This window comes from Piliocolobus tephrosceles, chromosome 11 (genome assembly GCF_002776525.5).
Source record: "Piliocolobus tephrosceles isolate RC106 chromosome 11, ASM277652v3, whole genome shotgun sequence".
Classification (NCBI taxonomy): Eukaryota; Metazoa; Chordata; class Mammalia; order Primates; family Cercopithecidae; genus Piliocolobus; species Piliocolobus tephrosceles.
This window is the reverse complement of record NC_045444.1, coordinates 19,883,587-19,905,312: the sequence shown is the minus strand read 5'-3', so window position 1 is coordinate 19,905,312 and position 21,726 is coordinate 19,883,587. Positions and strand designations below refer to the sequence as shown.

Below are 21,726 nucleotides of genomic sequence, written 5' to 3'. Positions count from 1 at the left end.
AGGTTTCAGAACTTCAGTGCCATGAATTAAGTCATTGATGAGATCAGTAGTATTTTAGTACTCCTAGTACAGTAGCCCCACCTCTCCCTATCTCCCTATCCTGCTGCCCAAAGACAACCACTTTTCTTCTGCATGTGTCTTCTGGTAATTAGGTTTGCTTGTTTTGTCTCCTAGTTAAGAGTGTGTGCTTGTGGGGTGCATTTGTCTTCCACCCTTTTAAGGTTAGTGTGTATCCTATGAAGTCAAACGTAAATGAGCTTGGTCCCTAGAAATTTAATCTGCACAGAGAGCCTTCTATAAAAGAAAAAAAGATGGTCCTGGAAACTACAGACATAGATCCTAAATTCTGTTAAATATACTGAAAAATACTGGAAAAAAGTCAACCTCAAATCAACAAACAACTTTTTTAGTCATCGTCTTTTGTATAATTATTTGGTTCTGAAAACTGAGACATGAAGCTGACAGTTACATAGAGAATACATTTTTCCATTAAACTGCATTATAACCTCAGTGTTATGTTCCTAAAGATTCCAGTGGAAAAGCCTTTTGAAAATCCTACTTGGCCGGGCGCGGTGGCTCAAGCCTGTAATCCCAGCACTTTGGGAGGCCGAGACGGGCGGATCACGAGGTCAGGAGATCGAGACCATCCTGGCTAACACGGTGAAACCCGTCTCTACTAAAAATACAAAAAATTAGCCGGGCGAGGTGGCCGGCGCCTGTGGTCCCAGCTACTCGGGAGGCTGAGGCAGGAGAATGGCGTGAACCCAGGAGGCGGAGGTTGCAGTGAGCTGAGATCCGGCCACTGCACTCCAGCCTGGGCGACAGAGCGAGACTCCGTCTCAAAAAAAAAAAGAAAAAAGAAAAAAAGAAAATCCTACTTACCCATAATATTCAGTGAGAGGCATTCTACTGACAAGTAGACAGTTAATCCATGTGATGTGTTTAGAAGTAGACACATAAAAAGTACTCCACAAATAAGTTATTCTTATGATTTCAGGTCTTTTCAGAAACTCCTGGGGCTTGACTAAGTAACGGCAATTGACTATATCAGATGTCAACCATAGCTTAATAGCTAAAAAGGCTGCTTTCAAATGGTCTCCCAGACAGAACTTAGTTCACTAATGCCCTCATAAAATTAAAGAACACCTTTTTATCATTATTTCAATAAGGGCTTTCATCCAATTGGGATGATATACAGGTGATCTTTCTTTTTTTTTTTTTTTTTTTTTTTTTTATTTGAGACAGAATTTCACTCTTGTTGCCCAGGCTGGAGTGCAATGGTGTGATCTCTGCTCACCACAACCTCCACCTTCCAGGTTCAAGCAATTCTCCTGCCCCAGCCTCCCCAGTAGCGCCCAGCTACTTTTGTATTTTTGGTAGACATGGGGTTTCTCCATGTTGGTCAGGCTGGTCTTGAACTCCTGACCTCAGGTGATCCACCCACCTTGGCCGCCCAAAGTGCTGGGATTACAGGCATGAGCCACCGCGCCCAGCCATGGGTGATCTTTCTTTTAGACAAGGGAAGAATATAGATAATTTAGCCTAGAGTTTGTAATTCCTGAAGTGGAACTCCATAAAGATCTAGATGCAGTTCAGGCTTAACAACTAAATTGTGACTTGATTTTTTTTTTATTTTTTAAGCAAAGAACATGTAGCTATTTTTAGTCCTTTTAAAAAATGGACTTTATATAAAGTAGCAATGTGTGGGAAAAGGTTGTGCTGTTTCGAATTATAAACCTTGTCACTGGTTATATGTAAGTGAATGGAGCCAATTTTATACAATAGATTCAACATGTGGTACATAGATAACTATTATTAAACTTTTGGCACTAGTATGTTAAGCAATCAAGCCTGAGTAATTACCAGTAGGTGAGTTAATGGCTTTTGCTATCTTGTGAAAAAGGAAAATTCCTATGGCAAAGACTCGTTGGCAAAAGATGAGTTTTTAAGTTTTGTAGAGTTACTTAAGATAATTTTCTTAGGAACGTGATTTTATGTTCCAGATGGGTCATAATTTTATGTTCCAGATGGGTCCTTTCTGTGTGATGTAACCTGTACTTCTAAGATAGTTCAGAAATCCTGATCCTTGATAAGAGAAGTCCACTTTTAGACTTCAGCAAGAACTTTTTAGAACTTTTTTTAGGGAAAAGATGTATGGAGATTTTCTTCATCTTTTAACTTCCTTTTCCTAAAAATTGTTACTGTGTTTTATCTAAAATGGGTATGCATTACTCCATTGTGAAAGCAAAAATTAAGATAGCTTTCATACATTTATCTTTGAGGTCACTTGTTTAGGCAGTACCATTTGGTGAACTGATACTTATAAAAACAAAAATCTAAGGTGTAAGGTTATTATTGAATCATAAATAGCAATAAAAAGAAATTCCTCTATTTGTTATTAACAGATTAAAAGGAAGAAATTTTATAACCTGCTGTGGTCCAACTACATTCACTGTGGTTATTATTATTGTTATTCATTATTGTTGTACCAAACTGAAGAAACCTTAAGTTCACTTGGACTTATCTGTGTTTTGTTGTTGTTGTTTTGAGATGGAGTTTGGCTCTTGTTGCCCAGGCTGGAGTAAGGTGGCGCAGTCTCAGGTCATTGCAACCTCCATTTCCCAGGTTCAAGTGATTCTCCTGCCTCAGCCTCGTAACTAGGATTACAGGTGCCCGCCACCCCACCCGGTTTATTTTTTGTATTTTTAGTAGAGACAGGGTTTCACCATGTTGGTTGGTCTCAAACTGGTCTTGAACTCCTGACCTCAGGTGGGATCCACCCGCCTCAGCCTCCGAAAGTGTTGGGATTACAGGCGTGACTTTCTGTGTTTTTAAGCATGGAAGATAATTGAATTTTCTGATATGATACCGGAAGGACGGCAGTACTAAAATTTCTAAAACATTTGAGAGTAAAATCTTATGTCTGGCTGTCCACATGACATTTTAAAGATATTTGGCTTCAATTTTTTTTGTCTCCTGTTAGTGTTCTTTGTATTTTCTGCCATGTTATTTGGTTTAGGACAAAGTAGTCCAGTCATTTATTAAACTAATATTTATTGAAGGATACATGCCCTTTTTGCTCCCTCTTTAAGTCCACACTTGCCAGAAGTTTTATTTTCAGTGCTAGTTTATCTAAAATCTGTAATGGCTTCCTACTTCCAACCATGTCCAAGATTAATTCCACCTGGTGTTTCCCTCCCTACAGTGTTATTTCCCACTGCTTCCCAGTACATACTCTTCAGATTGGGCAGACATTCCATGCCTGCAGTGACCTCTCTTCACTTCTCATTTTAAAGGCATTGGCTTTATTCATTAATCTTCATTCTTTGTCATTTAGCTTAACCCCATATCCATCAGTATCCTCATTGTTTGGTTTCTCTGTTCGTTTCTTAGGGATCCACATATATATTCTTAGACTGAGAATTATATGTATTTACATGTATGTATTATATATATTTAAATTTTTAGTATATATTTTGATGATAATCTTAAAGTTATATTATTCCATATCATTTTAAAGACAGATTTATAACTGAAAACTGCCTTGTGAATCTAGTGCTCCATTAGCATTACTGTCTTATTTACAATTGCATTCATGCCAGCTGAAGCCAAATGATATTCATATTCTGTACAAATGAAGGTTTCACAGTAGTTTGAATAGAGACACATGCTGAACGAGTTGGGTTACCAGCTAGTACTTGGTAATTTAGAGGAATTCTGAACTCAGAAAAGCCTGTACCATTCAAGGAGATATATTAAATTCTCTTTTTGTCTGTATAGGAGCAGCAGATTACTAATAGTATAACAGTTTGATGCAAAGAAAAATGTTTCTATTTCTAGTTCCAGTTAAGTTTCAGGTATTCAGTAATTCATTTGATACAAATTTTAATTAATGCCACATTAACTTTCGCATAAGCAAGATAGTTTTATAAAATGATTGGCTGATGCTTTATTTAAATTGTCATTCTTAGATTACTCTTTTCAGAATTTTGGTTAATTATGAAGCTAAAACATCCTGACTCTACCTCAGAGTTAATGTTTTAGGTAACCGAACAGGTATTTTTCACATTCCTAGTATTGAAGTCAGAATACAAAAACAAATTAATTATGGAACTGGCTCTAAGGCTGCAAGCTTTATTCAGTAAACCAAATGTCAGCAACTTAGTTTTAGTGAAACTAAAACTTAGTATTACTTATTAATTTGAATTTTGTTTTTATTTAAAAATTTATTTCTATTTTAAAGTTAAGGGCTATAAGCATAAGCATTTACACTAGTTTGGTATTTCTAGGTGTTTAAGTAACATGACAGAACTTATTTAAGTGATTACTGGGGGTTGTTGACATTTTTTGTTCCACTAAAGAGAACCCATATAGTTTTAGAACTGCTGGTCTGTGCCTCATTGAGTAGTGCGTACTTCTCACCACGCTTATTTTGGACCCAAAATTCTTGGGGTTTTAGTGAACAAAAATTAGTTCATAAAATAAGTTAACAGCTGGGCATGGTGGCTCATGCCTGTAATCCCAGCACTTCGGGAGGCCAAAACGGGCAGTTCACTTGAGCCCAGAAGTTTGAGACCATGCTGGCCAACGTGGTGAAACCTCATCTCTACAAAAAAAATTTTTTTTTAGTTAGTCGGCCAGGCGTGGTCACTCATGCCTGGAATCCCAGCACTTTGGGAGGCCGAGGCAGGCGGATCATGAGAGCAGGAGATCAAGACCATCCTGGCTAACATGGTGAAACCCCGTCTCTACTGAAAATACAAAAAATTAGCTGGGCATGGTGGCACGTGCCTGTAGTCCCAGCTACTCGGGGGGCTGAGGCAGCAGAATCACTTGAACCCAGGGGGTGGAGGTTGCAGTGAGCCAGGATTGCATCACTGCACTCCAGCCTAGACAACAGAGTGAGACTCTGTCTCAAAAAAAAAAACAAAAATTAGTAGGGCATGGCGGCATGTGCCTGTAGTCGTGGCTGCTCCAGAGGCTGAGGTGGGAGAATCACCTGAGCCCAGGAGGTCCAGGCAGTGAGCTGTGATTGTGCAACTGCAGTCCAGCTTGGGCAGCAGAGCAAGACTCTAGCTTAAAAAGTAAGTTATCATGGGCCGGGCGTGGTGGCTCACACCTGTAATCCCAGCACTTTGGAAGGCCAAGGTGGGTGGATCATCTGAGGTCAGGAGTTCGAGACCAACCTGGCCAACATTTTTTTATCTCTGCTACAAATAAAAAAAATTAGCCAGGTGTGGTGGTGGGCACCTGTAATCCCAGCTACTTGGGAGGCTGAGGCAGGACAATTGCTGAAACCCAGGAGATGGAGGTTGTAGTGAGCCGAGATCATGCTGTTGCACTCCAGACTGGGCAACAGAGTGGGACTCCGTCTCAAATAAATAAATAGATAAATAAGTAAGTTATCATGATTTAAAGAATGATTTAAATCTTTAATTTTTGCAAAGCACCCATGGACAGATCAGTGTAATAGAGGTACAGAGAACGCAGGGATTTAGTTCTGTACTAACTGGTGACAAAGAGTCCTTCATTGAGCAAACTCTCCTCAGATTCCTTTGAAAGAACTTTCTGCTCCAATAAACCTTGACTTTTTTACCTCATGTTTAGATGTGCATTGTTCAGTTTTGACAAGAATCCTACTGAGTTGCTTTAACTACAACCCCTGTCATCTCCCGTCAGTATCTGATCACCCTCCGTAGCTAATCAGGTTCCTCCTCCTACACCGTCCCTCAGGTGATCTCTGATCACCCTCACCTGCCATCAACAAGAATCCTGTTAGGTCACTTTCGCCAGAATCCCCCCTTTCCCCTGATGGCTCCTCTTAGTAATTTTCCATCCACTGACTATGTTCCCATCTTTGGCTCTAAGTTTCAACTTGCCAATGGTGTATTCAGAGTTGAGCCCAGTTCTATACTTAGATCTGTTTTCCCCTATTGCAGTAGTCTTGAATAAAATTTGTTTTTACCACTTTAAATACTGTCCATCTCTGGTTTTCCCTGACAACCATGTGACTTCATATATTGTTACTGTTTGCTTATCTTACCTCATTCTTCAAAGCTAACACTCTTATTCAAACACTTATTTCTACTTGCCTGATAAATACACAAGTCTGAGATCTAGTGTGGTACTATACTAATTCACTATAATTGAAAGAAATGCTTGCTTGATGTATAAACAAAGCTTGTTCTTCTCTTAGAATTGAAACATATGGCTGGGCGTGGTGGATCACACCTATAATCCCAGCACTTTGGTAGGCCAAAGCAGGCAGATCACTTGAGCCCAGAAGTTCAAGACCAGCTTAGGCAATATGGTGAAACATCATCTCTATAATAAAAGTTGGCCAGGCGTGGTGGCTCAAGCCTGTAATCCCAGCACTTTAGGAGGCCGAGACGGGCGGATCACGAGGTCAGGAGATCGAGACCATCCTGGCTAACACTGTGAAACCCCGTCTCTACTAAAAAAATACAAAAATCTAGCCGGGCGGGGTGGCGGGCGCCTGAGTCCTAGCTACTCGGGAGGCTGAGGCAGGAGAATGGCATAAACCCGGGAGGCGGAGCTTGCAGTGAGCTGAGATCCAGCCACTGCACTCCAGCCTGGGCGACAGAGCGAGACTCCATCTCAAAAAAAAAAAAAAAAAAAGTCAAAATAATTAGCCGGGTGTGGTGGTGTGAGCCTGTGGTCCCAGCTACTTGGGAGGCAAAGGTTGCAGTGAGCCGAGATCGTGCCACAGCACTCCAGACTGTGTGACAGAGCAAGACCCTATCCAAAAAAAAAAAGATTTTTATTGTCAAAAGGTGGTTTTATTATTTTTTAAAGTACTTACCTAATTTATTTTTATTTTTGTTCTTTTAATGCTGTTTTAATTAGCAAATATATGGTTTCTTGTGTTTGGGCATTTTGCACTTCTTTGCCTCAGTGAATTGTACATTTAATTTATAACATTGAAGCATTTTATGTTGGTACATTATTTGAAGAACTGGTGTGTAACAACTTTATGGAATGCCTTTTTTCTAACCTTTATTACATCCTTGCAAAGATTTAAAAATTACTCATTTGAATGTAGGTGGTTATGTAGAACTGTAAGTACGTTTCTCATTGAGTATATAGTAAAATTTAACACATTATTTCTGACAATCAGAAAGCTAAAAAGTTTATCAGTTTTGCTGAAAACCTTTAATAGTCAAGTTTCTGTGTTAAAAATTTTAATAGTTTTTGTTGATAAGGATATATAAATATGCAAATGAAAAAACTTAATGTACATAGTGTCTCTTTCACCATTATTATTATTATTTTTTTTTTTGGTGGTGGTAATAAATGGAAATAGTTTAGAAAAATATGAGCGATTATCCAGAATTAAATTTTGGTCATCACCCAGCCTCTGCCAACTCCCAAGTTTATCCCTACTATTAACAACACAATCAGAATACATCAATATACAGGATTTCTGTTATATTTTAGGCCTTTATTGTGACTATCTAATATAATACGGTGCTTCTAGGTGCTTAAATCTGTGGTACCTAGAATAACGAGAAATAAAAGGTAACACTATTATGCTGCTCATCTTCTGTCATTATCTTGGGTTTGTTGATAGATTATGTGAATAACGATGGGATACTCTTCAGCGACCTCCGTAGTAGGTGTCATATATTTTTTAGATGAAAGATCATGGAAAACCCATCCCCTACCACATACAGGACTCTTATTGCATGTGAAATATTATTTTTAATATTTAAGAAACTTAATCTGCAATTAAAACTCAGTATAGTAACTACACTTGCTTTATCTTGCCAACCTTTACAGTGTCTAGCATGGATTTTTATGCTTATTTGGATGCCTCTTCTCTGTTAGTTCCTGTACCAGACCCAAAAGGTACAGTACAGTGGTCACCAGCATCTTCCCCATTTGATGTACAGGGGAAATAATAGGTTTGCTTATAATAATAGCAGTAATAGCTGACTATTACTATATACTAAGTGTGGAGCTGCAAAGTGCTAGACTTTTTTCTCACTTGATCCGCGCAGCAGCCCCATGAGGTATAAATACTGTTTTTGTCTTTTTTTTGTTTTGGGGTGGGGAGGAGGTTGATTCTGTTCTCTCTTTCTGTTTTTTTCTTTTTTTTTTTTTTTTTGTTTTGTTTTGTTTTCAAATGAGGAAATCGAGGTGTGAAATATTAAGTGTTTTGACTAAGGTGTCTTAAATTCTGTACTCACTCTAGTCTTTTAACAGAACTGGGCCAGGCATGGTGACTCATGCCTGTAATCCCAGCACTTTAGGAGGCTGAGGTAGGAGGATCACTTGAGCCCAAGAGTTCAAGACCAACCTGGGCAACGTGGCAAAACCCTGTCTCTACGAATAAATAAATAAATAAAAATTAAAAATAAAAAGTAGAACTGATTATAATAAAAATTTTTTTTATGTTTGAGTGATAAATTCATGCTAAAAATTCCAAAGGAGGAATTTATTTTTAACCATTTGTAACACTAATGAGTTTGTCTCTTCTACTGTAAAGCAGTAGCTGCCTTCTAAGGAATCACACTATTGTTAAAAAGCATGCTCTAAAAATAAGGGAAAGGGACAGGGAATTGGAACCTAGAGAGTTTCATGTTTTCAGTGACAGTTATTCTTCCTGAATAATCTCAATAATAAAAATGTTGACAGTTATAAACATGAAACCTAACACCACTAGAGGCAAATCTGATAAGTAATTGCATCTACTTTTGCTTAAGCTTTGGGCTTTTTTTTTCTTATCAGCACTGCCATTAACGCGACACAATACATTTTGCACCTTTGTATCACTCTTGTGAGGAATAAGGCACAAAGTCATTCAAAAAAGCAGCTGTGTGGTGTATGCCACTGATGTTGAAAATAAAACCACAGACTCAGAATTTAAAATAAGGATTTATCTTTTACTAAGATTGTGGATGCAGGAAAGAATTGAAAGGATTTGTCTGGATAACTAATACTGTTCCTTAACACATCAAATTGCAGGCTCTTTGTTAGACACTTGTACCAACTAAAATCCTTTCCTAGAATTGCTCCGTCAACAGCAAGGGAGAAGAGATCTTGACACATTTAGGGATGGGTGTCCTTTTAGATTAGCTTTTTGTAGAGTGGTGCTAATGTACTGTCAGTTCTGCTCTGTGACGTATACATTCGTAAAAATAACTGTCCTAGGCCGGGCGCGGTGGCTCAAGCCTGTAATCCCTGCACTTTGGGAGGTTGAGACAGGTGGATCACGAGGTCAGGAGATTGAGACCATCCTGGCTAACGCGGTGAAACCCCATCTCTACTAAAAAATACAAAAAAACTAGCCGGGCGAGGTGGCGGGCGCCTGTAGTCCCAGCTACTCCAGAGGCTGAGGCAGGAGAATGGCATAAACCCGGGAGGCGGAGCTTGCAGTCAGCTGAGATCCGGCCACTGCACTCCAGCTTGGGCGACAGAGCGAGACTCTGTCTCAAAAAAAAAAAAAAAGAAAAAACTGTCCTATGCAAAATTGTGCAATAAAAACCACGGTGTTTATGGAGAAAATGGGGTTAATGGCATAGCACTCAAAAACTTGATGTGGAGAAAGGGAACCCCTCATACACTATTGGTGGTAATGTAAATTACTATAGCCTCTATGGAAAATGGTGTGGCGGCTCCTCAGAAATTAAAAATAGAACTACCATATGATCCAGTAATCCCATTATGGAGTAATTATCCAAAGGAAGTGAAATGATTATGTCAAAGAGAGATACATATTTGCACTCCAATATTTATTGCAGCACCATTCACCCTAGCCAAGATAAAGATTCAACCTAAGTTTCCTTCAACAGATGAATGAAGTGTGGGATATATACACACTGGAATACTATTCAGCCATAAAAAATGAAATCTTGTCGTTTGTGGCAACATAGATGAACCTGCAGAGCATTATGTTAAGTGGAATAAGCTGGACATGGAAAGAGAAATACTACATGATCTCATGTGCTAAAGATGTTGATCACATAGATGTAGAGAGAATAGTTGGTACAGGGGAGGGAGACAAGGGAGAGTTGGTCAGTCTGTTCAAAATTACAGATAGATAGGAAGAAGAGTAAGTTCTGGTGTTCTCGTGCACAGTAGGGTAACTATGGTTAACAATGTTGAATATTTCAAAACAGCTAGAAGAGAGGTTTTGGAAAGTTCTCACCACTAAGAAGTGATAAATGTTTGAGGTGACAGATATGCCAAATGCCCTGATTTGATTTTTACACAATGTATATCTCTATGGAGACATCACACTGTACCTCATAAATATGTACAATTGTGTGTCAATTTAAAAAAAAACTTCATTGGCCGGGCGCGGTGGCTCAAGCCTGTAATCCCAGCACTTTGGGAGGCCGAGACGGGCGGATCACGAGATCAGGAGATCGAGACCATCCTGGCGAACGCGGTGAAACCCCGTCTCTACTAAAAAATACAAAAAAAAAAAAACTAGCCGGGCGAGGTGGCGGCACCTGTAGTCCCAGCTACTCGGGAGGCTGAGGCAGGAGAATGGCGTAAACCCGGGAGGCGGAGCTTGTAGTGAGCTGAGATCCGCCCACTGCACTCCAGCCTGGGCCACAGAGCGAGACTCCGTCTCAAAAAAAAAAAAAAAAAAACTTCATTAATGGCACACTTTTTGAAAAGACAAGAACCTAAGGGTTTTTTGTTTTTGTTTTTGTATTTGTTTTTTTTTTGAGACGAGTCTCACTTGTTGCCCAGGCTGGAGTGCTGTGGCGCGATCTCAGCTCACTGCAACCTCCGCCTCCCGGGTTCAACGATTCTCTTGCCTCAGCCTCCTGAGTAGCTGAGTAAATTACAGGCGCCCACCACCATGCCCAGCTACTTTTTGTATTTTCAGTAGAGACAGGGTTTCACCATGTTGGCCAGCCTGGTCTTGAACTCCTGACGTCGGGTGGTCCACCTGCCTCAGCCTCCCAAAGTGCTGGGTCTAGAGGCGTGAGCCACCACGCCTGGCCAGTAACCTAACTTCTTAAAGGTAACAGTTTTATATTCATTGAATGGTTAAGAAATACATAAATACTACAATAAATACAGCATTTTACCTTGAAAAAAATGTGCAGTTTGCTTATGGAAGTGGGTGTCAAAAGAAAGGCAGTTTGTACGTTATTGTGAAGTGATGGAAGGAACAGTGTCTGAAATCAAAGGGAAAGTTGTAACACCAGGTGTGGATGGGCATGGCTCATAACATGAATTACAGGTAGATGTTTAAGGTGTGTGCATTTTGTATATTCCTGCATGGCCGAGTGCACCCAAGTATTGTTGTCTGTATTGACCACGTGTTCTCACTGATGAAATCTGGCATAGGCAAAAGCAAAATTCTCATACTCAAATTGTTCCCTAATGTGTCAGTGGTGTTGAAACAAATTCACATTTTCAAAACAAGCTTTATAGTAACACTGTACTCTTGAAAGTGACAACAGGGTTTGCTAGTGAGTGGATAAAACATGAATCTTATCTGTTTGCTTACTACTTAATGTGTGGGGGTAAGGAAAATAATGAATTAGAAAATGACTGGTTTGAGAAACTAAGTGGAAATGACACCATTAATCTGGAATAAATTGCCAGCATGGACTGAGAGTACACATGACCCACTCTTTGGAGCTGGGATGAACTCCTCTTCCCATATAGCACTTGGCCGAATAAAGAGTGGACACCGAAGAGGAGTGAAGCTAGCTCCTTTAGCAAAGAAGAAAGGAAGTCCATTGAGTAGGCAGCCAGTGGTGTCTCCTAAGCTTAACTATATTGAGTTTACTGAAGAGAAGTTCCAGGCTTTTGAGTTTATAAAAAGCCCAATAGGTTGTTTTACCCCATAATCCTCTGATTATAATTTCCACCAATCTGCCTCCCCCAGGCCACCTCATTTTCTGTTGGACCTCATCAAGACTTCTAGTCTTTTTATCCATCTCCACATTCTCTCCCAGTCTTTTCAGCCTCCTCCTTACCTCATGTGGCCCCATGCTCCATTCCTGAAACTATCTCTGCACCTTTATCCACTATTTTCCTCCCCTTTGTTTCTCTTGCCCCACAAACACCCTACAAACTACCCTGTCCCAAAGACTCCTGATTCCATCATCTAACACCAGGCTGGAGTATCCTGTGTGTTCATGGCATGACAACTGATTCCTATTCCTCAGCTGGGCCCACTTGTGTATATTCTACTTCATAATGAAAATAGAGGTTTATGGGCTGTGCCTATTATTTTCGTTGTTTCACTGACCTCTTCAGGATCTCATTCCTCTTTATCTCAGTCTCTAAATATAATTGGAAAGGCAAAATTTGGAAAGTACTGTGAGTTCCATTGCTTAGTATTCTGCCACCCTTCTATTATTATTAAAAACAGCATATCACCAACATCTAAACCAATTCTATTGGATTCTGTTGCTTAAATAAAACAAAAATCTTTACTTAGAAACTTGAGGATCAATGAAGCATGAGATAATTCGAAAGAATAGTTAGTTAATAACACATTCTGTTTGGGAAGCTAGCAGCTCAGTTAGTGGACCAGCTAACCATTCTACCAGAATCTGGTTTGGAAAATAGTATGGATAGAAATATGTCTGTGAGGAAAAGGTCATTTTTAATCTCCATTTAATTTTCATTCTGTCTTAGATCAGTTGTTGTATATAAAATGCTTGGAGTTATCTTTAGGGCTAGAGGAGTGCCTAAGGACTATTTGTTTATTTTCAGGATGTTTCGTTTCCATTTTGAATGTTACTGCCCAAAGAAACGGGACATTTAAAGCATGTGAACTCATACACAACAAAGTGGGAGAAATAATGGTATTTATATGTTAATTCCATGAAGCCCTATATTTAACGCTATTCCCTCTGGCCATATACCAGGTGGAAAAAAGCAAGGACTCTGCTATTAAAAATATCAAATCAGATAGTTCCAGCTGGGGTTTCTTAATCATTTAAAAGGCAAAATATGAGGTCACTTTTAATATCTTAAGTAGATAACAATCTTAGCATTTACTTTAGATATTAAATCTGAAGTGCTTGTCTTTTGCCTTACTGGCTAGACGATACTGCTAGCAGTTTGTAGCGTTGGAGTATTTTCCTTAAAAGAAACATTGGAATTTAATACAGAGCCAACTATTTTGCCTCAAATTGTCTGTCTTAGGAATATCCAATTCATCAATAGAGTAATCTAAAAAGTTGACTCACTAATTGGATTTAAGTGCCACAGGACTCTTCACACATTATTTTAATCAATTTGTTGGAAAGATCAATTTTCTCATGGCTGAATGCATATAAAAATGAAGCGACTGAATGAGTTGCATAGGAAGGTTGGCATATCTAATTCCCTAGAGGTTTTAGGAACAGGTTCTTAATTATATATCTGAAATGGTTTGAGGTTTTTAAATGAAATTTGTGTAGAAGCAGAAAGATGCAGTACCTATCTATCCAGGCCTGTGTTTCTGGATCCCCATCTTATCTAATGTTTAATAGTTGATCCTGGAGTTGATATATTATCCCTTTTTTCTTTTAAAAAAAAATTTTTTTTTGTATGTGTGCCATTTTAAAGTAATTAACAGAGTAGTTTTTGTTGGTTTTGGTTAAGTGTTGTAAAGCCAGTTTTTTTTAAAGGAAGTCGTGGAGGCCTTTTTGTATTGACTCTTACAGAGGACAGTGAGTGTGAACGCAAGTTTTTAGAGTTTAATGTTACAGTGCCTGCTATAAAGAACTACAATTAATGTGAAAAGTAGTTTTAAAGTTATAATTTATATGTCACTGTTTGTGCTTATATAATACTTCCCACTCTCCCCAAACATAGAGGTATTTTGATTATGAAAATGAGCCTTTTTTAGTACCATTATGTGTGTACATATATATTTTATTTTATTTTTCTTCATATTAGTCATTGTGGTTAAGTGATTTATTGGTAGCTGATGAGTCACAAGTATGTTTCTCATTCTCTAATGAGTCACCTAGCTACATACAAGTTTTTTTATTTTCTTTCCTTTCTAGATATTTCACCTAAAATAGGTGTTTTACTAGTTGGTAGGTTAAAATTTCAGTTTGATACATTAACGATTTGTTTGTTTTGAGACGGAGTCTCGCTCTGTTGCCCAGGCTGGAATGTAGTGGCGCAGTCTTGACTCACCGCAGCCTCTGCCTCCCGGATTCACACGATTCTCTGCCTCAGCCTCCCGAGTAGCTGGGACTACAGGCACACGCTACCACGCCCAGCTAAATTTTTTTTGTGTACTTTTAGTGGAGACAGGGTTTCACCTTGTTGGCCAGGCTACTCTCAAACTCCTGACCTCAAGTGATCCACCCACCCTGGCCTCCCAAAGTGCTGGGATTACAGGCATGAACCACTGCACCCAGCCTACATTAACTGTTAGATCTGGAAAATACCAAAATAATACTCAGAAGAAGTCTCATTGATTTTTACAAACTTGTATTTAGCACGTGCTGTGGTCCAGGTACTCTGCTGGGCTTGAGTATGCAAAGATTTATGTGTGTCATGTATATCTTAGGAGAAGCTTAATTTTGGGAGAGGGAAAGGGAGATAAACAACTGCTTGCAGAGGCAGGGTACAGGTGCTGTGGTAGGAGTGTATATTGTCTATAGTTGAGGCCCAAAGAGAGGTGGGCATGTGGATACCCCTTCAGCATCCGTGTGGATAAGGGGAGGCAAGGCCATTATACTGTTGTGTACTGCAACTCCTTGAACAGTTGCACCTACATTTTACACCTCTTTGTTGGAACAGGGTATTTATCTGTTAGAGGAAAAACAGCTTCTATTTTCAGTCCTGTCCACTGCAACATCTGTATTGAAAATTTGGATAATGCTAAAGATGTGCTAAGAAAAAAAACAGGTCTAAAATCTGCTGTCAGAAATTTTCAGATCATTTGTGGGATTAATTCTCCTGGGCTAAATATAACTTTGTATAAAACAAAACTATTACTAAAGGGCCCATTATTTTCAGTTTTTTTTCCCACAGAAACTATAAAGCAATCTAGCAGCTCATGAGCTTCTAAGAATGAAAATGTATTATTTCAGAATGAGCCAGTGATGCATTCTGAGATATTTAAATTTAGTTCTAATTTGTCAGTCTGTAACAGAGTTACTGTCTAGGGCAATAATCATTAAATGATATTAGCTATGTGATGGTAGTCTGATTACTTAACCTTTTAGAGTCTCAGTTTTCTCATCTGTAAAATGTTGATAATACCTAGTGTGTAAGCCTTTGTGAAGCTCAAATGAGATAGTGTATACGTAAAGCACTTCACACAGAACCTGGAACATAAAAGGGAATTGCTAAAGAGATAATAGAAATAATACTTTAGGGATTTAGTTGTGAAATCTCTTTTCTCTTTTTCCTTTCTTTCTTTCTTTTTTTTTTTTTCTGAGATGGAGTCTTGCTCTGTCACCCAGGCTGGAGTGCAGTGGCACAATCTCTGCTCACTGCAACCTCTGCCTCCTGGGTTCAAGCAGTTCTCCTGCCTCAGGCTCCCGAGTAGCTGGGGCTACAGGGCCGCTCCCCCATGCCCGGCTAATTTTTTGTGTTTTTAGTAGAGACGGGATTTCACCATGTTGGCCAGGCTGGTCTTAAACTCCTGACCTCAGGTGAAGCACCTACCTCGACCTTCCAAAAGTGCTGGCCTAAAAATCACTATGCTTGGCCTAAAATCACTTTCATTTGAGCTATAAAATAAAAATGTGTTTGCCAGGCATGGTGGCTCACACCTATAATCCCACCACTTTGGGAAGCCGAGGCAGATGAATCACTTGAGCCCAGGAGTTCGAGACCAGCCTGGGCAACATGATGAAACCCTGTCTCTACATAAAATACAGAAATTAGCTGGGTGTGGTGCGCCTGCCTGTAATCCCAGCTACTCAGAAGGCTGAGCTGGGAGGGTCACTTGAACCTAGGAGATGAGTTTGCAGTGAGTTGATCCCAGTGATTCTTCTCTGTACTCACAAGAGGACTTGTAGAGTCAAGACCTGACACTGGGACCCAGCAGCAAGAGATAAACTGCTTTTTCTCTAGATTTATGTCTCCATCATTTATTTGCAAGAAGGTGACCTCTTTGACTGGAGCTGTGTGCTGTTAAGTATTTTTTCACCTGTCTCCTGTACAGAAATTATACCTTCATCATTGATTTTTAGGTCATCTGCAGTAACTGTTTCTCAGGGGTTATGATTCTTGTTCTCTACCCCAGTGCTCTCCAAAGTGTGATTTGCTCAAGATTACCCATTGAGGGAAAGAAAATAATTAAACTAACTTCTTTCTTTCCGCCTACCCTTTCTTCCCTGCTTTTTTCTTTTATCTAAAAGAGTGAGAATGAATTTGAGTTTTTCCAATAGTTAATTTATACATAAACACTGGACCCATCACTTGCATTGCTCCTCAGAAGGTCACATATCACCTATAGCATGTGAGGTTTCTGAAGAAAGATTTTGGGATTCCAATAATGAAAAGAAGCTAGCAGTGGTACCCTCACTCTTCTCTCTCCTCCCCTCTTTCTGCCCCTCCCCTCCTTTCCTCTCCTGTAGATATTATGCCATCTTCATATACAATGTCAGTTAAAATCATATAATTAGACTTTCTACAATCAGTAAAATTGTATTCTTCTACTGGCAGTAATGTACTCAAGTATTCCTGTCTCTCTTGTTTTGACTCAATTTTGTATATATACATAAAACCGTCCGATAGTCTGACCCTTTTTCACAAATGGAACCTTTTTGATCTTAATGCTTTTTCTTCTGAATTCACTCGTGTCTACAGTAAGAGATAGAAATAGATGTAGATACAGAGGTAGCTGTGTAGAGATAATAGAGCTAAATTGTCTGAAATCATGGAATGGTTTTACTAATGTCTAAATAGGTTATGATTTTTAACAGCTGCATATAGAAATGCAGAGATTGGAAGGGTTAAAAAAATTAACTGTTCTCTGTGTCTGATTAATCCTGCCTTCTTTCCCATTGATTCGGTAGAGCAATTTGTAATTGCAGAAATTTATAGTAACTTTGGCCCTAGCTTATGAAATAGTTTATGGTTTCAGAAGTTATTCTGTAAGTTGTTTAGGACTGGAAACAATGTTCTAAATGGTAGTTGTTTTCTAGACTAGGTGATCTAATATTTTAGCACTCAGTATTACTGAATTAAAGTACTAAAAGTAGATATAGTTCCAGGTTTCAGGTCCTGAGTTAAAAGAGTCATCTGGTACTTTCGAATGAGAAAGAAGAGGAAATTTTTGTTTGCTTTAATTGGACCTACAGCCAACCCTGGGCAGAGTATCTTTGACTACATTCCACCTTCTTTCTAGAAGGATACTAGCATGATGCGCAATCCTTAAAAGTAGATGTGTTTGGGCCAGGCGCGATGGCTCACACCTGTAATCCCAGCACTTTGGGAGGCCGAGACGGGTGGATCACCTGAGGTCAGGAGTTCGAGACCACCCTGGCCAACATGGTGAAACCCTGTCTCTGCTAAAAATATAAAAATTAGCCAGGCATGGTGGCACATGCCTGTAATCCCAGCTACTCAGGAGGCTAAGAGAGGAGAATCACTTGAATCCGGGAGGCGGAGGTTGCAGTGAGCTGAGATAGAGCCACTGCATTCCAGCCTGGGTGACAGAGATGAGACTGTCTCAAAAAAAAAAAAAAAAGTAGATGTGTTTGACTTGAGTTGGCTTGAAGAAGATTGTCTGATAATGGAAGGTCCAGAGGGCCAGCAGTGCCTTCTAATAGGAGTCAAAGGAGGTGAGATGAGGGGACCAAGGGGTTAGGGATATAGAAGAAAGGTAGCAGAGTGTACCTCTACTTGGGACAGGTCAAGTTGCTTGATGAAGTAGTACACTGATTGGTACAAAGGAGAAAACCTTCCTTGTAAAGACATGTGAGATAAGCAATAGAATTCTCACCACGCCTGAATATACACTCAGTTATCACATTTACTGGTAGGTGGCAGTCACATTGAAGATAGATTCATTCAGTGACACTAGATTGCAAGTGTTAGAAAGCCCTTATAACAGTCCACTGGAACCTCTTGATCCCTTCAAGCCTTAGAAGAGCCTTACCTTAGTTCATCAACTACTTCTTTTGCCATAATAAATTCTGAGTTTCTTCAGTAGTCAAGATTTTAGCTAGGTATTAGGTGATAGCCCCAGTGCAGGAGACTTAACGAGAGTGCAAGAGATATGCATCTGTTGATTTTTTTTTTTTTTTAAGTTAGTTGGTAACAGACATACAGATTTCTAGGCAGTGTAACCAAGTGAAATAAACAATTTTCTTTCTTAACTACTCTTTACCTATTACCCTCATTTTGATCCTTTTTCATTGAAATGGATTCTGGTGTTCTCTTGTGTAAAGTAAGTACTGTCCGGTTTCTGGAATGTCTAATTGCACCACAACTACTAAAGACCCAAATCCTCATCAGAATGAATAGAATTTTTCCATGAAAATTAAATTTTAGGCCGGGCGCGGTGGCTCAAGCCTGTAATCCCAGCACTTTGGGAGGCCGAGACGGGCGGATCACAAGGTCAGGAGATCGAGACCATCCTGGCTAACATGGTGAAACCCCGTCTCTACTAAAAATACAAAAAATTAGCCGGGCGAGGTGGCTGGCGCCTGTGGTCCCAGCTACTCGGGAGGCTGAGGCAGGAGAATGCCGTGAACCCAGGAGGCAGAGGTTGCAGTGAGCTGAGATCCAGCCACTGCACTCCAGCCTGGGAGACAGAGCAAGAATCCGTCTCAACAAAAAGAAAAAAAAAAAAAAAATTAAATTTTATCCTTTTCATCAACTATATTGTGATAAACTTTGTCAGTGCAACAATATACACAAAAGTAAAACTGGTAAATTTTGTATGGGAATCACCATTTTGGATTATACATTTTCTTCCTCAGTTATATACTAGTGATTAAAAAATAATCATTGTGCTTAATAAGCTACTTTATAAATTTTGTATTTTAAAATTTGAGTGTCTGGTGTTCAGAATTCAAGTTGTTATAAAAATGAGCTGCCAAGGAGATGCGTTTATTTTACGCTCATCATATATTAAACTTCATGTAGGCATCCTTTTAAATGGGAGTACACAATCCAATAGTCATAAATCCGATGACAGAGCATACTCAGAAACTAAAGATAGTGAGAATTTAATTGCAAAACAGTACCCTAATGTCCTCTTACTACCTTAAAATCTTTTCAGTTGACCTTCTTCTGTTATTTAATTCCGTCACATACCAGTAATTGCATTTATTGAAGCCAGTATTTCTCATTATAGGAAATGCTGATCTTAGTGAATCTCAAAAATAGGGAGGGAAATGTTCTTTAATAAATAATTAAAAGACTTTTTACTACTTTTCCCAATTCAGTACTGGTTTTATTACCTTTTATGTCCAGAGTATTTTATAAGTGGTAACTAAATTATGGCATCTAAAAAATCATCTCTTCAAGGAATCTCACAAGGTATGCTACATAATGGCTTATTCTAAGTAGGTTAAATAGACTGGCTTTGTCTCAAGTGGCTTACTATATTAAAGAAGAGTTTAACATATTCAGCTTTACTGCTGAAACACCAAATGAGTTCTGACACCTCTGATGAGATGATTAAAGTTGGGAATTTTTTCTCTTGACAGCATCAACAAAGAGAGCATTGTGGATGTAGAAGGTGTTGTGAGAAAAGTGAATCAGAAAATTGGAAGCTGTACACAGCAAGATGTTGAGTTACATGTTCAGAAGGTAACTTTTTTCAAAATATAAAATCACATATAGAAATAGATTTGGGTCCTAATGGTTTTTCATGTCCAATTTATATGTTCTTACTAATTAAAATTAATGTAAAATACTGAGGTTTGTAAATTAGTTACTGAATCAATTAGCTTTTATTATATAACACATCACCCCAGTACTTAGTGACTTAAAACAACAGACATTTATTTGCTTACAATTCTGTGACGCACCCAACTGAGATACCTCATCTGCTCCTTGTGACATTGGCTGGGCTGACTGATAAGTCTGGTGCATCTCTTTCTGTGACCTCCCCTCATCCAGCAGGCTAGCCCAGATATGTTGATATTCAGGTACCGGGAGGGTTCCCAAAGGCAAGAGAGCGAAACCCTAAGAATAGACACTTTTCAAGCTTCTACTTGTGTCACATCTGCTAAATATTCCACTGGTCAAAGTCACACAGCAAAACTTAGATTTAAGGGATAGAGAAATAGATTCTATCCCTTAATGGGAGGAAAAGCAATATGATTGCAAGGGAATATACATGCAGGAGCAAGAGGAAGTATTGCAGCCATTTTTGCAAACAGTCCACCACAGCCACATAGGGAAAAATATAAAACACATCTGAAAAACTACTCACCAATATAAGTGAATAACAGTGAACCTATCTTGCTGTAAGTTTTCTGATGATGTACTTTTATTTATTTATTCAGTTTCCATTTTTTCTTTTTTCTTTTTTTAATTTAAGTTCTAGGATACATGTGCACAACGTGCAGGTTTGTTACACATGTATACATGTGCCATGTTGGTGTGCTGCAGCCATTAACTCATCATTTACATTAGGTATTTCTCCTACTGCTATCCCTCCCCGCCTCCCCTGAGCCCATGACAGGCCCTGGTGTGAGATGTTTCCCACCCTGTGTCCAAGTGTTCTCATTGTTCAGTTCCCACCTACGAGTGAGAACATGCGGTGTTGGTTTTCTGTCCTTGCAATAGTTTGCTGAGAATGATGGTTTCCAGCTTCATACGTGTCCCTACAAAGGACATGAACTCATCCTTTTTTATGGCTGCATAGTATTCCATGGTGTATATGTGCCACATTTTATTAATCCAGTCTATCATTGGTAGACATTTGGGTTGGTTCCAAGCCAAGTCTTTGCTATTGTGAATAGTGCTACAATAAACATACGTGTGCATGTGTGTTTATAGCAGCATGATTTATAATCCTTTGTGCATATACCCAGTAATGGGATGGCTGGATCAAATGGTATTTCTAGTTCTAGATCCTTGAGGAATCACCACACTGTCTTCCACAATGGTTGAACTAGTTTACATTCTCACCAACAGTATAAAAGTGTTCATATTTCTTCTCCACATCCTCTCCAGCACTTGTTGTTTCCTGACTTTTTAATGATCGCCATTCTAACTAGTGTGAGATGGTATCTCATTGTGGTTTTGATTTGCACTTCTCTGATGGCCAGTGATGATGAGCATTTTTTCGTATGTATGTTGTCTGCATAAATGTTTTTCTTTTGAGAAGTGTCTGTTCATATCCTTCACCCACTTTTTGATGGGGTGGTTTGATTTTTTCTTGTAAATTTGTTTAAGTTCTTTGTACATTCTGGATATTAGCCCTTTGTCAGATGGGTAGATTATAAAAATTTTCTCCCATTCTATAGGTTGCCTGTTCACTCTGATGGTAGTTTCTTTCACTGTGCAGAAGGTCTTTAGTTTAATTAGATCCCATTTGTGAATTTTGGTTTTTGTTGCCATTGCTTTTGGTGTTTTAGTCATGAAGTCCTTACCCATGCCTATGTCCTGAATGGTATTGCCTAGGTTTTCTTCCAGGGTTTTTATGGTTTTAGGTCTAACACTTAAGTCTTTAATCCATCTTGAATTAATTTTTGGATAAGGTGTAAGGAAGGAATCCAGTTTCAGCTTTCTACATATGTCTAGCCAGTTTTCCCAGCACCATTTATCAAATAGAGAATCCTTTCCCCATTTCTCGTTTTTGTC

The 21,726-nt window shown here is 39.0% G+C and overlaps 1 protein-coding gene across 1 annotated transcript in view; it reads left to right on the top strand.

Moving 5' to 3' along the window:
* The window catches only part of DARS1 (aspartyl-tRNA synthetase 1), an 82,403-nt gene that overhangs the window by 24,558 nt on the left and 36,119 nt on the right, over positions 1-21,726 (top strand). The window contains exon 5 of the mRNA XM_023193747.1: positions 19,620-19,722. Coding sequence (XP_023049515.1) covers positions 19,620-19,722 — 103 coding nt within the window. The remainder of the gene's footprint in view (positions 1-19,619; positions 19,723-21,726) is intronic.